The 16,107-nt window shown below is 57.4% G+C and overlaps 1 protein-coding gene across 2 annotated transcripts; it reads right to left on the bottom strand.

The window, feature by feature from the left end:
* Window positions 1-327: 327 nt before the first annotated feature.
* SRF (serum response factor) lies at window positions 328-15,147 on the bottom strand. 2 transcript variants are annotated; one of them, XM_064446565.1, is made up of 8 exons: window positions 14,570-15,147; window positions 12,889-13,155; window positions 7,270-7,531; window positions 6,747-6,926; window positions 4,980-5,099; window positions 4,043-4,234; window positions 3,444-3,520; window positions 328-3,174 (listed from the first exon to the last, which is right to left on the bottom strand). In XM_064446565.1, the coding sequence occupies exons 1-8, from the start codon at window positions 15,014-15,016 to the stop codon at window positions 3,079-3,081; spliced, it is 1,641 nt and encodes a 546-aa protein (XP_064302635.1). In that variant the 5' UTR covers window positions 15,017-15,147; the 3' UTR covers window positions 328-3,078. The 2 variants fall into 2 exon arrangements, with proteins under 2 accessions (XP_064302635.1, XP_064302636.1); XM_064446566.1 differs by lacking the exon at window positions 6,747-6,926 and having other exon boundaries at window positions 14,570-15,144.
* Between the last annotated feature and the right edge of the window lie 960 nt (window positions 15,148-16,107).

Raw genomic sequence — 16,107 nt, 5'->3', positions numbered from 1 at the left:
TCTCAACACCATGCCCTGCTTACCAGCACCATTCCCAAGCTCTCAGAAGGAACAGCCCTCGCAGCCCTGCTGTCCATGACAGGTCCACTCTGTCCCACCCACTGGCTCTAGGGCTCCCAGAATATAAGTCTAGTTGATCAGGTCTCACCTGTGCAGGAGGCAGTGGGAATGGAGACTTGCAGAGAGCTCCTCTTTGCCACATCATGCCCAGACAGTCCCCCACCCTCTGCAGTAGACAAACAGGTACAGGACTCTGCCTCTGAACACCATTCATTGGCCCTAAGGTATGTGTCATCCCCTCCCGCAAAGCACAGCCAAGACCCCAAATCTGTGCACAAAATGATAACATTTATTGAAAGAGTAATTTTTTTTTTAATACAAAAGAAAGCTCTGTACATAGTACTGTGATTACTTCCACATCCTTCCAGAAACACAACCCTGGAAACTGGAGGGAAAAAAAAATAATCCCACACACACTTATGCGTACACACGCGCGCACACACGCACACACACACAACCCTCAAACCAGTAAAATGAACTAAAAATGTCACCACACAATAAATGCCATTTCATCCCTGATACACAAGTGTTCTTACAAGTCTGCACTTAAATAAAAATACACCATTAGCGTTTAACCAGCAGTTGCCTTTGGGGAGCCAGGGAGGGGATGCAGTCAGACACCCTGTAGCAGCAGGGGCTCTCCTGCCATCCCAGCCCAACAGCTCTGCTCCACAGTGCTAGCACAAGCAAAGCGGAGCAAAGCCAGGCTGCAGTGATGCGCTGGGGCAAAGGACAATGAAAACCCCAACTCCATCCTTCTCCCTGGACAAACTCCTAGGTACCCAGCCTTGTTTTGTAAGCATCACTGAGCAGCTTTCATACACCTAGCAACACTGCATGGCACAGCACTCCCACGTGCTCCAAACTGTGGGGTACGCATCACTCAGAGCAAGGATATTAAGGGGAGGCAGCATGCAATGTCACTCTCACCAGATGGGCCACCCCACTCCCCATGAGCCCTTCCCAGACTGCATAACAAATCAAGGGTTGAAAGACCATTCTGGAAGCTCTGTGCACAGGGGGCTTGGAGAAGACCCGTTCACATCTGTGCACTAAGGAACAGCTGTAAGAGAACTACAGCCCAAATCATCAGCTAGTTCAGGAGATGCTACCTGCACAGTGAGCAGGCAGAGCAGAGATCAGCCACTGGCGGCTAATCGCCACCCAGGGACGGGTGGGCATGCCTATAACCCTTTGGCAGTCACAAGTAGCACTACTCCACACCAAGAGCAGTGACAGAACAGCCACAAATCCCAGGACCAGAGGTGAACAGAGCAGCCATCAGAAAACCCAGCCCACCTCTGGCTCCCAAGCACACTGCAAGGCCGTTGCTTGCAAGGGATGGGTTTCCAACTTCTAGAGCCCAGCCACTGATTCATTTGCCTTCTGCTCGTTAAGCCCAAAATGATGGGTACAGAGTCCTCAGTACAGGTAAGTGGGAAACAAGCATCCCACTTGGTTCAGCTTGATCCCTGGCACATGCTGGTAGGTGGAGAGCACAGCTTAAACGCTAATGCTGAGGGAACATGTCCAAGATTACAATACAAACTCAAAAGCAAGGCCCCTTTCCTGCCTCCATGCCCACCCACCCCTCTCCCATCCCCCGGTACAAACCCCATGAAAACTGTACAGGAGCCAAACTTTTATTCCTTAAAGAATTACATAAATACTGAGTTTAACACTTAGAAAAATAAAGTCATTTTCTTTTTCTTTTTTCTTTTTTTTTTTTTTTCTCCAAGGCTTCTTTTGTCTTTAACTTAAAAAAAAAATTACAGTAGCTGCTTCTTTCCCTAAAGATTCAGCAGCTTCTCTCACTTGCTCACTCTCCCTCCAGGGACAGGGCTAGGTAGCAGAGCCATTCACAGCAACTCCCATGCAGGACCAAGCATGCTCCAGCCCTTTTCCCCTGGCCTTGCTGAGCCTGCACAGGCATCAACAGTTGCTCCTCCACAGCCCAGTATGGCCTGCAGGGCACCCTGGTGCTCAGGTAAAGAGCCTGCCTCCTGCCCAGCAAGCTCAGTGCCCATGGGCTCTTCCCTTTGACACTTGAGTTGGTTCTCCACCGTGCATCAGACAAATTTAGGAAGTGTTGGCTGGAGCTGCAGAGGGACATGGGAAAGACCCGGCCACATTCCCCTGGGTGTATGGAGTCCGCAAGCAGTGCGAGGGCTGAGGGGAGACCATGAGGCTGGGCCAGCCACAGAGCCCCCCAGGAGCTCTCTGGGGCATCGTTGCACTCCAGGGCATCCACCGACCACCTCAGCTGCATGAGGGCAGCTGCTGGAGCAAAGCCAGGCAGGCTGCAAATCTGCCAGGCAGCCCAGTGAGGAGGCACTGAGGGCAGAGGGCTCACTGTAGTGCATATGAGGAGGATAGGGCCACGTGCCACAGGCTGTGCCCTGCCCTCCAGAGGGAGGGCACACAGGCCCAACCAGAGATGCACATGCAAGCTGGCCACTCTCCCCGTCCAGAGCCCAGGGTGAGTTGCTGCAGCCAGGACCTGTCACCCCCACAAAGGCACATTGCTGAGGCCAGCAGCATAGCCTCGGCCTGCTCCCCTCCAAGCTGCGCCCACAGGATGGCTCTGGGTCTGAGCTGAGCCCCACGCAGAGCAAACACTCATGGGCAAGGTGACTCAGAGCGCCCAGAAGGAGCCAGAGCCTCCAACTGGAAATGGCCTGCAGTATTTATTTACAGCGCAGAGCAATCCTCCCCTCAAGAGACAATTTTCTTTGGCTGGCGTGAGAAAAGCACAGCTATTGCAGCATCCAAACGCCCCCAAGCCCTGCATGGCCCCAGCACAGCTCCACCCCAGGTGGGTCCTGCAGCCCCACGCGCATGCCTGTGTGTATGTATGTGTGTGTGTAGGTGGGTGCGTGTGTGTGTGCATGTGTGGATGAAGGAAACGTGAAAAGGCAACAATAAATAACTGGTGCAGTCTGTACGAGAAGAAATTGCCACCAGCCTTGTCATGGCATGACAAGCCAGAGACAGCACAAGGCCGGCAGCAGAGGCCTCTCAGTCACTCTTGGCGCTGTGTGAGGTGTCCAAGTTGACCACCTGCAGCTCCGTCAGGCTGCTGCCACTGCTGCTCTGCTGCCCGATGACAGCCATCTAGAGAGAAAAGGGAGGAGGAAGCACTGGGGGACAGCATGCCCTGAGACCATGTATGCCAGCAGCCAGGGTGGCACTGTCCTTTCTTGGCACCTGTCCAAGGAGGGCAAGACTTCCTCCCCCAAGGGGGGGTGGCACTGACAGCTTCCCCAGACCTGAGGACTGGTCCTACCCAAGTGCCTGGGACTGCCCAGACCCACAAAGGATGTGCAGGCAGGGGCAGAGCAAGGACACCCCCTGAACACCTGTGAGTGCCTCTCTGCACCTACCTGGTGAAGCTGGACAGCTGAGACTGGGATCTGAACGGTGCCTGATGGGGCTGTCAGGAACACTTGGGGGACACCACCTGCCACAGAGAGAGCAAGCACAAATTATATTGCCCCTTGAACAGTGCTCCCCCACAGGTCCTTTCTCTGAGCTCCATGGACCTTCACAAGGATGAAGGTGCCTGTTTGCATGCAGAGACATTCCAGGAGAAAGCCACGTGCACTAGTTTTCCAAATGCTGGGAGAAGCATTTGGAAAGCCCTCAAAGTCTTTCCTACATGGCTTCATGCTGCTTTGCCCCCTCATGCAACCACACATCATCTCCAAAGTCTCCTAGCTCCCTCCACTGCCTGCCCCATATGCCACCCACCCCAGCAACCCTCACCCTTTTTCCCCAGGAAACGGCTCAAGCAATCCTTTGCATAGGAGAATAGCAAGATCTAAAAGTACACATCATCACCCTTGCCAGGCCTTGGTACAGCCACTAGGACTGCTTAGAAGAAAATTATTTTAAATTAATATACAGCATAAACACATGTGAGACAAGAAAAATCAGGGTGTCAAAGCATTTATGGGAGCACTGACCCAGACAGCTCTCTTACCCTGATCCTGGACCTGGCCGTGGGACACCTGCATTGCTGAGGGCGCCTGGGAAAAAGCGTTGAGGACTGCAAGTCCACCGTCCGCAAGGCCAGATGTAGGCGCATACATCACCGCATGTGGGCTGGGGTACATCATGTGGCCACCCACAGTGGTTGGCACAGACGACGTCATGATGGTCGCCGGGAGGGTCACTGGCACCAGGACAGACTACATGTGAGCCACGCAAAAGGAATCTGCTACACTCACACACCTATTCATCATCCCTCCCTCAGCCACCCTCAGCATGCTGTCCTGAAGCAGCAGGTGCATTGAAATATCCATCTTGTTCTCCCAGGCTCTTGGGGAAGAGCCCCAGGGAACAGGCAGAAGAGCTCAAACCTCCTGCTTTCATGAGTGAGTATGAGGGGGCAGAAAAGCACGCTAGCCAAACATCCCAGGTCTGAATTCAACCTGAGATATAAGTTTCCTGGTGAAGCTTTAATAAAGCTGTTGAACTGGCTTCAGCCTGCATCCAGGCACCTGAACTCAGATTTTGCAGTCAACAGGGACGTCCTCTGTACATACAGTAAAAACATCAAGCAGACGCGAGCCAATGCCTTGTGCTAGGGGCAATGCTGGCTCACTAAGAAACCATCTGAGAACTGGGCAACCTGTTCCCAGCTCCATGCTGCAAGTAAGAGCAGATGATGTATCTGGAGAGGCTCTGAAAGCCCTTGTAAGGTGCCCTATGCACAGCAACATCTACCGAGATATAGTGTAGCACAGGGGCTGGCAACAGGGATAAATATACCTGGGAAACCATCAGAAAGGATGGAATAGAGTTGGTCTGAAGAAGAATCCTGGGCAAGGAGCACACATGAGGTCTAATGGTGTGGGTTGTTAACAGCAGTGGTTAGGGAGAAAGACAGAAAATGGTTACCCTAATGTCCCAATTACCTGTTCCACTGGAAGAGGTCTGGGTAAGGTCAGCGCTGCTGTCACTAGAGGGAGACGTTTGCTGCGGTGCCTGGTGCACCTGAATCGCCTGGACTGGGACCTGCTGAGCCATGGTACCACCTGGGGAGAAAGAAGAGCCCATGAGCCTGTGGCTCAGCAGGGACACAGGCACTCTGGGCCATGTGAAAGCCCCACAGTCTTCCTCTGGCCACACACAGCTCCGCAGCATGGCTCTGCACTGCACTGGGGAAGGCTAGCCAAAAGCAGCATGTGGCAGAAATCAGGACCTACCCCAAAGAGGAGGCCAAAACCTGCTCTTTCCTGGCATACAAGGGCCAAGGAGGGGTTAGCTGGCCTGCAGGGACCCAAAGAGAAAAGGAAAGGCCACAGCAGCTGTTGTCCAGCTCCCAGGCACGGTTCAGGAATGTCTGGAGCCCTCCTCACCATTCCCAGCTCCCCCAAGACACAGCAGAGAAGATGCTGGGAGGAGAGGGCCCAGCACTGCTCACACTCAGCCAGCCCTGCAAGGATCATCTCACTGCACTGAACAGAACTGTGAGAGCCCAAACTCCAAGGCCAGCTGGGCCCTGCTGCCTTCACACTCTGGAGGCCCAGCTCCATCCTCCACAGGGCACAGCTATCTCGCCCAGCTTGTAATCTCAAGGACATCACAGTGCCCCAACACAGGAATTAGAGACCACTGGGCCACAAGGTGTGCATCCCAGAGCTGTAGGGGCACAGCCTCCAGCCCAGCCCATTCACTGCAAAGCTCTTCAGCTCCAGAGACAAAGCTTGGCACAGAAAGCTCTCCTCAGGCTTTCAGGTCGTGTCTCCAGAGAGAAGAGCAAGGCATGCCAGAGAGCAGGAATCACTGGCCACCTTGCTCATACTGGGCATCTCCCCACACACCACACCAACACATGTCCATTATTCTCTTATTCATCTTATTCTCTTAGATCACAAGGGAAATCCAGTTCCCTTGCATGGGATCACACTGTCTGCCCTGGCCCATGGGGAGCCATAAGAGCTCCAAGAAAGCACGCAGGCTATCAAGACTCTTCAACCTGGGCACAAACAGGCAGGATACAAAAAAATCCTGTGTTGCTCTCAGTGTTGGTCCTTAGATGATGGCTGTCCCCCACAACAGAGCCTAGCCCTGCTCTGGAACTCCATCCAGAAGCGTGTCCAGCAGCAGTGTAACACCTGGAGAGCCTTGACTCATCACAACAAGAAATTCCTACAAAGGACAATGCACACAAGGCAGCACAGCAGCACCACTCTCTCCTCTACTCTGGGTCTCTCCTAATCTATGCTCTGCACTGGTTCAGTGACTGCAGATCCAAATACAAAAGCAGGAACAGCTGCTCAGAGCCAAATGCCAGCACTCAAAAAACATCCACTGGGCATCTGAGCCCCTGCAGTCTCCTTCCATCAGTCCTCCTACCAGCACAGTTCAGCCTCATCACAGCTGCACCAGGGACCTGTCTCCTCTGCGTTTACTATCTGCAGGGCAAACCTTGGTGCATGAGACTGACAACCCACTGCTTCCCTTAATCTGTGTCCCCCAAAATGCTGCTCCTGCCTATGCCAAGCATTCTCTGCCCTGTCTTCCCATCTCTCCCTGCAGTCTCAGCCAGGGTGCCCTGTGCTCTGCCTCCTCTGTGCTCCCACCTCAGTTGGGGGTCAGCTCTCTGGCCAGGACCAGAACCCCCAGAGATGCCTCCATCCCCCCCACCTCAAGCAAGTGGAGGAGAAGCGAGTGCTGACCTGTCAGCGACACGATCTGCCCTCCAGCTCTGGCAGGGAAGCGGAAGACTGTCTGTTGTGCCTGCTGCAGCTGTCCAGCCGTACCCGTGACCACCTGGCCCTGCTGGCTGGAAAGAGCCAGGGAGTGTGGCTGTAACTGAGTGAAAGGAATGGTAGGGGTCCCCGGAGAAAGGGAAGCACCTGCCGAAAGGAGGGAGAAAGAAAGGCTTTGTCACCACCAGCTCTTTTCACTCCCTCCAGGCTTCTTGGTGCTGCCCTGGGGTCCCAGCTCAGCTCGCTGACACCACGCCATTCCCAGCAGCAGGGCCAGCCAGCAGCACTCTAAGGAAATAGTCACTATATGACCCTTCTCCAGTCACTGGCCTGGCTGGGCTTGAGCAAGGAATCCCAGCCAGGTTCACCCTACAGCAGCAACCACTGTGCTTCCTCTTGCCATTAGGTCTCCTCTCCTCTGGAGAGGGCAGCAACACACTCCACATGCAGACACAGACGGATGCAGTCCTCAGCCCCTAAAGGCACTGACCTGACATGAGCGTGAAGCCGGTGGGTATCGGCATGAGGCCCCCAGATGTCACTGCACTGGCTCCAGTAGTCTTCAGCACTGTCCCGTTGGCACTGGTGACGGCATTGGGGCTGATGCTGGCAGACACTGGCGCCAGGTAATTGGTGATGGGGAATGACGGGCCGCTGCTGACCTGCATGGAGGTCGAGGTGGTAGGGGCTGTCTGGATGGTGGACGTTGTCCCCGGCAGGTTGGTGACAGTGAACGCTGGTTTCAGTGCGTCCTGGGGAAGGAGAGATTGTGACAGCTCAGACCAGCCCTTGGGTCTGGTCACGATCTGCCCATGAGACCAAACCAGGCTCCATAGGTTGCATCCCCTTCTAAAACATACCCTCAGAGCCTGCTGCCAGCACATGGAGCAGAGCCAGGGTAGCAGAGAGAAGTAGCTTGAACAAACATGAGGAGACTGTGCCCAGTAACGCAGCATGAGGAAAGCTGGAGAGAGCTCAGCGTAAACCTTGGATACAAGCCTGGGGCCACACAGGTCCCCTGAGAGACTTCCTTGCAAGACACCAGGGGACAAAGCAGCCCTTCCCCTCCCCAGGAGTCCCCATAGCCTCTAAGAGAGCAGCCTCATTTTGGCACACAACAGGCAAAAGCAGTCCCTGCAGGGACAGATGTAAAGGCAAACACAGTCTCCTGTCAGGAACACACACAACTTCCCTTATGGCAGGAAACACATGGCCAAGAACAAGCCAAGAACCGGCTCTTAAAGACAGCTGTACACTGAAAGGAGCAAGGGAGAGGTGAGTAAAACCAAACCTGGACACCAGGGAGGCCCAAACCCAGCCCTGACAGTTGCTTTGGCAGGCCCTGGGGAATGCCTCCACAAATCTCCTGCAGCAAAGGGCCGGGGAAGTGCTCATTTGCTAGCTCACTAACAGGAGATGGGCATGAGGCAAATGATTCCCAGGGACTCTGCATGTTAGCTACAGCCAGCACACACCACAGTCCTGCAAGGAACATCAGAGCTCTATGCCTGTCTGAGGACAGCATCACCAGGGAAGCTGAGCACCAGGAGGAAAAGGGCCCTGTGCTGGGCCAATGCTAGCCTGACAGGCTGGCCTCCTGGGTCTGGGAACAAGGGCGGAATGCATATGCCCTGCAGCCTGGCATACAACACCCCAGTTTCTGCAGCTACAAAGCATGTGGCTGGATGTGGCTTGGATCTGCAGGAACCACACAAGCCCAGCATGATCCCTGCTGCCCCTGGCAGGTATCTAACATGCCTCCTTCCCTCAAATCTCTTTTTGGATACCCACGGTCAACATGGCCCCTCTCCTGCCCTGCTCAGTTGGCCAAGAGCAGACTGCAAATACACTGCTCCACAAGAGACCATGCCACAGGCCACAAGGGACCTGCTGCCCCCGTGCCCTGCCATGGCTGCCGTCATGCCTGGGAAGAGTTAAGGCTGCCACACTCCCACCCCTCCTGCTGCAGGCTGGTGGGCCCAGCTCTCCCACGTGCTAAGCCTTGTTCCCAGCTTGTCAAGCTGCCAGGGACGAGGAATTCACAGCTCAACGAACAGCTAAAAAAGGGAAGGCAGCCCATTTTGGACAGGGGGAGCCAATCCCGGGCACTCAGCCGTGCCCCAGGGCCTGAGGAGGGAGGAGAGCAACACCCCCTCCGCCTTGGCACCACAGGCCCTGAAGTCCGAATTAGAAGAGGCACGTGATAACAGAGTGGAGCCCAGCAGAGGCACTTTCCATTAGCTCAACCACAAACTCCTGCCAACCCACATGGGACACAGAGGCTGTGGGCGCCCTCCCCACATGGGTGACAGGGCAGAGCTCCCCCCAGCCCACTAGGCCACGGGAGCCACAGCAGATCCTGTTCCCAGCTGGAAAAGCCAGGCTTCCTCATCCCCGTGCAGAGCCCTGAAGCTGTACACCCCTGAGCTATAGTCCCCAAGCAGACAGGGCACTTAGCATCCCCCTGTACTCTCAGGGCTGGGGGAGGCATCCCTAAAGATTTACAGCACCCTACTCAGGGGGATTCCCAGAACTCCCTAGAAGCATGAGGGCAAACCTCAGTATGATCAGAACAGCAAAGGTACTTGAAAGGGATACTGTGCCAGCAAGCTTGAACCATGCATGCCCCATCTCTGCCTTCCCTACTCTGCCACAGGTGAGACTCAGATTCCTCCCATTTTTGCTGTGTTTCTCTTGGGCTGCAGCAATAGCTCCCAATATAGAAAAAGAGCTACAAGAGACCTTGGGATCGGACACCCATTGCCTTCTCCCCATGTCCGTCTGGGATGCCTCAGAGCCCCTGGGCTCCTTGGCTCCCCCCAGCTCCCTGCAAAGCCTAGACTACATGCATGAGGCCAGCCATAGGTCACCTTCAGCAGAGATTACTAAAGGGGCCAAGGACAAGCCTTGAGCCAGCACAGCAGCCCTGAAGGCCCTTCCCTTCCTGATCCAGCTGCACATCCATTCCCCAGGATAGCTCACTGCAAACTTCAGTTTGCAGAGCAGTGCCTGGGGAATCAACAAGCAGCAGAGATGTGCAGCACAGTGGCAGATGTCCACACAGTCCCACACCACTGTGCAATGCTTGGTAAATGCTATACAGCATTAGTGGGCCACAGGGCACGGCCCAGGCCATATGATGCCCATCCTGGGCCAAAGGAGGGTCTTGGGGACAGAAACAATCCCACTCCACAGCTTCTGGGGGCTGCCTGGGACAATGCTGTTCAGCATGGCCCAGACTCCCCAGCCAGCATAATTACATGAATGTTGCAGGACAGCTGGCCTTGGAGGTACATGGGAAATCCCAATCTGGTCTCCAACACCTGGTCTGCATTCCAGATGGCGCAGAAAGTCCCACCTTTCCCCCAGCCCAAAAAGAGATGACCAGATCAGGCCTACTCCCATGCTCTCACCCCAGTCTAGAGCCCCTGAGCTCCCTCCAAAATCCCCTCTGCTACATAACCACACCCAGGAGATTACCTGAGGGCACGGTACCCTTTGGGACCTGCAAAAGATCAGACAGGTCAGTGCATGACAGTATCACCGTGAGGATATAGCTGCTGCCTTGGAAGTACAGTATGCCCCAGTCCCAGCTGCAGTCCATGCTCAGCTCCATGGCAGGGAGTTTGGGTTTGGCAGGAGGGTCTCATAGCTGCTGCTGGCAGTAGTGCAAAGGAATACCAGCAGGCTGCTGACTGCAGGTAACAGCCTGGCTGCATTGCTCCCCCCGCTGCTGCAGCGGCTGAACACAAGCAGGTTTTGTCCATACAGAGGTCCAGGAAGCAGACTTCACAGGAAGGCCAGGGAGCAGCTGCCCAACCCTCTCAGAGCATCCTAGGTGGCTGGACCTGACAGCTCAGGCACTTAATTTCCTGCCACCTCCTCCAATGAGGCACCTGTAACCCAGCCCTGCATATCACCCACCCCTCAGAAAGGATGCCAGCTACCTAGCACAGCCCACTCAAAAGCTCCCTTCATCCTCAGAGGGCTTCTTGGTCTACCTGAATTAGGCTGATCTCTACCAGAGAACCAGACCAGGCTTCCAGCCCTGCAGAAAGCACAGCAGGACTGGGGAGGGTCAGGGTGGGGCTGTCCCCAGCCCCAGGGTTTGCTGCAACAAGAACCCTCAGCAGGCCAGGAGTGGGTTTAGCCAGAATGTCAAGCAGAAGACAGGGCCACAGGGCTCCTTCAGCCCCACACCAAATATTGGCTGCGGCCACAAGGCACCCCACACTAAGCATTACCACTCATGAGCACTGGGATGGAGCCTGCAGGGCACTAAGCGTGGGTTGCATCAGAAAGCGGACAGAGCGAAGTTGTGTTATGAAAATCTCCTCTGCAGAGTAACTGCACCCCAAGAGCACACTTCCTTTGGGGGCATCTAGCAGTATTGCAGTGAAAATCTTAAGAGACATGATGTGGACGAGCCCCATGCCAGGGACAGGTCAGCTGCCATGCACAGCTTTTCTGCACCTCCAAATTACTCCAGGCAGAGGCACCTTTGGCTCATACCAAATGCCCACAGGACTTGCCCTTTCATCCAGGAGAAGCCCAAGAGACACAAGTCCTTACAAACCCAGGCTGCACAAGGAGGAATTGCTGGCAACAACAGGCTCTTTCACCTACTGGAAAGGGCTGGCACAGCTCACGCTAGGAATCAGAGGCACCCAGGGGAGTCACACCAGGCTGGGACAGCCAGAGCTTTTGTTGGGCTCCCATCGGCAGGAAGCCTTCCCAGAGACTCTTCTGGCCTCCAGCACAGAGCTCTCCAGCCAGCAACACCTTGGCCTACCACAGCTCCTCTGCCTGCAGGGATCTCTGGGACTACTGATATTTCACAGGGCTCAGCAGTGATAAGCTTTTGCTTGGTGCAGTAATGCACACATGTGGGGAAGAGGGCATGGAGGAATCATGGCTGCCAGGTACCCAGCAGCACTGTGACCAGAGCTCTTGGGCTGCCACAGGGTACAAACACACAGCTAAACACCCCTGCAGCTCAAGATAACATGCTGGGCACATCTTGGGACTGCACTTGCTGCCTTTGGGATTACAGCACAGAGATCTAAAACAACCTTCTCCAGGTTCTGCCTGCTTAACATTTAACAGCTGCTGTAAGGCAAGGATGCTGCTGTGGCTTGCACACAGTTAGCTGGAGGGCTCCTAAAGCAAGGCCACAGTTCATCTGGAAGTGTGCTTTTGCAGCGAGCACAGGTACAGCAGAACTGCAGCAACTCACAGCACCCAAGAGCACTCCATCCAGAACCAGGAAGCTGTGACACAATCCCAGTTCAGCATGTCATCCCAGCATTGCACCACTAACTCCTCTACCTCCCATCTCCAAGTACCTGCTGTCTCAAGCACATCCTGCAAAGGAAGCAGCAGGGATATGGGAGCCAGTTTTCTTGCTCCAAGGAACAGCACCAGGGGATGTAGGAACAAGACGGGGCCCTTCCAGCAGAAAATGGCCATTGCCTGACTCCACACCCATGGGGAAGCTCTCTACAGTACTCTGGGTGAGACACCACAAGTAACATGGGCAGGCAAGGGCCGGCGCCTGCAGGGACACCAAGCAGGGAGCAGCAGCAGTCCATCCAGCCAAATGTTTCCATTCCCCATGTCCTCCCTGCCCCCTTCCAAAACAGCACCAAAGCAAGAGACAGCTGCAGCTTATAAGGAATGTGAGGGGCCCTGCCAGGGACTCTGGCGAGGGAAACCAGGCCTTATAAGGCCATGGAGGCAGAATCAAATTTTTATCAATGAGTGCAAGAGCATGAAGACGCCCGGGGAGAGATAACAGCACCAAGAGCAGGGCAGGGGGGTGGGCTGGGCCGGTGGGGAGCCCTGCTGCAAAGGCCAGGGCCAGGACACCTGCCGCCCACTTCCCTCCCTCTCTAAATCACTACTACCACTAGCCAAGTGAAGGAGCCAGCCCTGAGAGGCCACAGCACGAGCTCATAGGAGTCATAGCAAAAGGGGACCCATCCTCCTCAGCTTCCCAAGCTGCTATTCAAGGAGGGCTGGGGGTGACCAGGGCTCCCAGTGCAGCCCCACAGGCACAGCTCACGCACCCCAGGGCACCCAGCCATACAGCTGAGCACAGGAACATTACCTTGGTCTCCCCACTGCTGTCCGACTCAGACACCTGGTAGGTAAGGTCCGTCTCCTCAAAGCCCGTGGCGCTCATGCGCTGGTCAGTGGTTGGGTCCGAGCGCGGGGGCGAGTCTGGGGAGTTGAGGCACGTTTGGATCAACGCCTTCCCTGTCTCACTGGTGATCATGGGCTGCAGCTTCCGTGTGGCAAATGTGTACACATGGCCCGTCTCACTGGCCACCAGCAGCAGGACTTGAGTGCCAGTCAGCGTGGAAAGCTCGTAGGCCTGCCAGCAGCACAAGGGAAGAACAGGGAGTCACAGACAGCAGGGGCACATACAGTAGAGGACAAAAGTCCCTGACATGTCCCTGCGCTCCCAGCACGGCTCTCCTTTTGCTCACACCAGCTCTGGCTCCCTGTCACCCCAAAAGAGCTGTGGCCTCTAAAACCAACCCAACGCTGGTTCCCTCCAGGTTATGGTGCCCCATGCTGTGTTCCCATTTCCCTTAGCATGCCCTTTGGGGATGTGCGCACCAAGGGGCCACAAGAAAAGAATGGTCACCTCAGGAGAGTAACCTGAGGACATGGGGGACACTGGGCTGCCCCCAGTCTGGAAATCCCACCCACTTTTCCAGACATGTCTGGATGTCCCCCTACATCTCTGCTGAACCACGTGAGAGAATGCTACTCAGCCCACGTGTCTCTGCTACCTCTTTCCCCTCACTGACACCCCATCCAGGCCAGGACCCAGACTCCAATCTCAGTCTTCACAGTCCTGAGCACAGCTGCACCCAAACATCCCTGCAGCAAGGCTACCATCCCCCAGGATCGACTCATGGGCTAGAAGAATATTCTTCACATGCCACCATGGCACGCTCAGTGGTATCGCAGAAGCTACCACAGACAGGATGGCCTCATTCTGCATCCTGCACAGCCAGGATGTGCCCAGCGGTACCCCACAACCGCTCCCACCTTCCCAGGGTGCACGAACCCAGCTCCACTGGGATGCAGCACTGCCCAGTTGTTCAGAGGACACCTCACACACCAACAGGGATGCGGGTGAGCCAGCAGTATCTAACTGCACGCAAAATCCCCCAAGTTTCTAATCTGCCTTTGCACAATGGGTCCAGACACCAGGAACTACGGAGAGCACTCCGGACCGACTGAGCCATGGCGCTCCCCTCCACAGCGGCAGAGCCAGCCCTGCTGGGCCCTGGGCAGGGCAGGGCAGGGCAGCCCCGCCACGGGACTGGCACAGCAGCCAGCACCGACTCAGAGAGGGGCCCCGCGGGCCCCCGGTCAGCTCCGACCGAGGGCTGCAGGCCGCACCGGGACCGACCTCCCTGGGCGCACCAGCCGGCTGGAGACCCCCGGGCGCGGGGCTGCGCAACCATGACCAGCCTCCCCACTCCCGGGTCCCTGCCCCCAGCCCCGCGGGTGCCAGGGACCGGCCGGGGACCACAGCCGGCCCCGCCGGAGGCTCCCGCGCAGCCCCCCGGAAGGAGCTGGTGCCGGGCCACCCCCCCGCGGGACCGGGAAGCCGCCGCCGTCGCCGTTTCCGGGCACGGCCCCGCCGGCCGGCTCCCCGCTCCGCCAGGGCGCGCACGGCCCGGGGGCCAGGGCTCCTGCCGGGCACCGACAGGTGGGTGCCAGCCCAGACCCGCCGGCCCCCCGCGCCGGCCGGAGCCCCGGGGCCGCACCTTCTTCATGATGCCGGTCTTCCTTTTGCTGAAGGTGGTGTAGCGCCGCAGCTTGTTGTCGATGAACTCCATCTTGATCTTCACCCGGCCCCGCGTCTTCTTCCCGGGCTTGGCGCCGCTCACGGCCCCGCCGCCCCCGCCGCTGTAGGCAGCCGCCGCCGCTCCCGCCGCGGGCCCCGCCGCCGCTGCCGCCGCCGCCGCCTCGGCTAGGCTACGCTTCACGCCGCGCCGCTCGCCGCCCAGCTCCTCCTCCTCGGCCGACTCCGAGTCGCCCTCGCTGCCGCTGTACATCGCCTCCCGCTCCAGGCGGCCTCCGGGCGGCCCCGCCGCCGCCGCCCCGCCGCCGTTCGCTCCACGCGGCGCCGGCACCGGCGACCGGCCCAGTCCCGAGCCGCGGGCCAGCGCGGCGGCGGCGCCGTTCCCGGCCCCGGCCTGGCTCGGCAACATCGCGGCGGCGAGCGCAGGTCGGGTCGGGTCAGGCCGGCCCCGCCATGGCCCCGCCGCCCGCTCCGCGCTCACGGCCCCGTTCCGCCGCCGCCCCCGCCGCGCCGCGCCGCCCCCATATAAAGCGATACAATATTGCCTTTTATGGCGAAGGCGCTCCTTATATGGGGCGAGCCGGCGCCCCGCCGACAGGCACCATCCCATTGGCTGGCGGCAGCCAAGCGCCAGCGCCCATTGGCCGGCGGCTGGCGTTTGATTTGCATACGTTCCGACTGCGCTCGCGTCACTCCCAGATTGAAACACGGAGGGAGGCTCTTAAAGGGACAGCGCGCCGAGCCGCACGGACGGGGCGGGCCGCTTGGTAGCCGGCGGACACCGACGGCGTTACGCCGCGGCCCGGCCGTCCCGCGGCGGGACGGGGAAAACTGAGCTGAGACACCCGGTCTCACGGACCTAGCTCCCAGTTCCTGCTACCGGCTCCCGTCCCTTGAGTCCTCGTAAGACACACACCACGTGGCTGAGGCTCCCCGCCATGCCCTCGGCCCCTGCCGCGCCGCCCGCGGGATGCAGCCGGCAGGAGCTCCGCGCCGCCGTTGCCCTGCCTGCCTCTCAGCGATGTGACCAGGTGTTGCTCCAAGCAACCCACCACTCCCACTGTTCCCACACCCTGCAGAAGACAAGGGGCTGCCTGCTGGTCTTTGGCGGCCGCAGAGTCTGATTAGGGTCGGGAGGAGGGGCTGGGGACTGCATGGGCTCAAGGGTGTGCACATCACAGGACTGGGCAGATATGCCTGCAATAGACATTGCTCAAGCACAAGTTGGCCACTGGTCAGAATATAAAGGCTCTCCATTAAAAAGGATGGGCCACAGCTACCTTCCAGTCCACAGGAAGAGGGAACAGGATCCTGTACAACAGCCATCCAGAGGTAGGACAGACTACCAGTAGGTCTGTCCCCCAGGGGGACGGCTGGGCTAGTCCCAGTACACAGACAGGGACCCATGTCCACCCCCACTCTGCAGCTCGGAGGGTTCCCAGTGGATGGCACGGGCCATGTCCTCTGCTCAGGTGCGAACCAGGACCTCAACAGGAAAGG

Source organism: Phalacrocorax carbo, chromosome 3 (genome assembly GCF_963921805.1).
Source record: "Phalacrocorax carbo chromosome 3, bPhaCar2.1, whole genome shotgun sequence".
Classification (NCBI taxonomy): domain Eukaryota; kingdom Metazoa; phylum Chordata; class Aves; order Suliformes; family Phalacrocoracidae; genus Phalacrocorax; species Phalacrocorax carbo.
Note: the sequence above shows the minus strand (reverse complement) of the source record. Positions and strands in the feature narration are given on the sequence as shown.

Excerpts from the sequence above, each read along its gene's own strand:
- SRF (XM_064446565.1), bottom strand. The coding sequence starts at position 15,016 with ATGTTGCCGAGCCAGGCCGGGGCCGGGAACGGCGCCGCCGCCGCGCTG. Across the intron at positions 13,156-14,569 it reads AGACCGGCATCATGAAGAAG|GCCTACGAGCTTTCCACGCT; the intron begins GTGCGGCCCCGG and ends TGCTGCTGGCAG. Across the intron at positions 5,100-6,746 it reads GCAGATCGTGTCGCTGACAG|GTGGTACCATGGCTCAGCAG; the intron begins GTCAGCACTCGC and ends CTTTCTCCCCAG.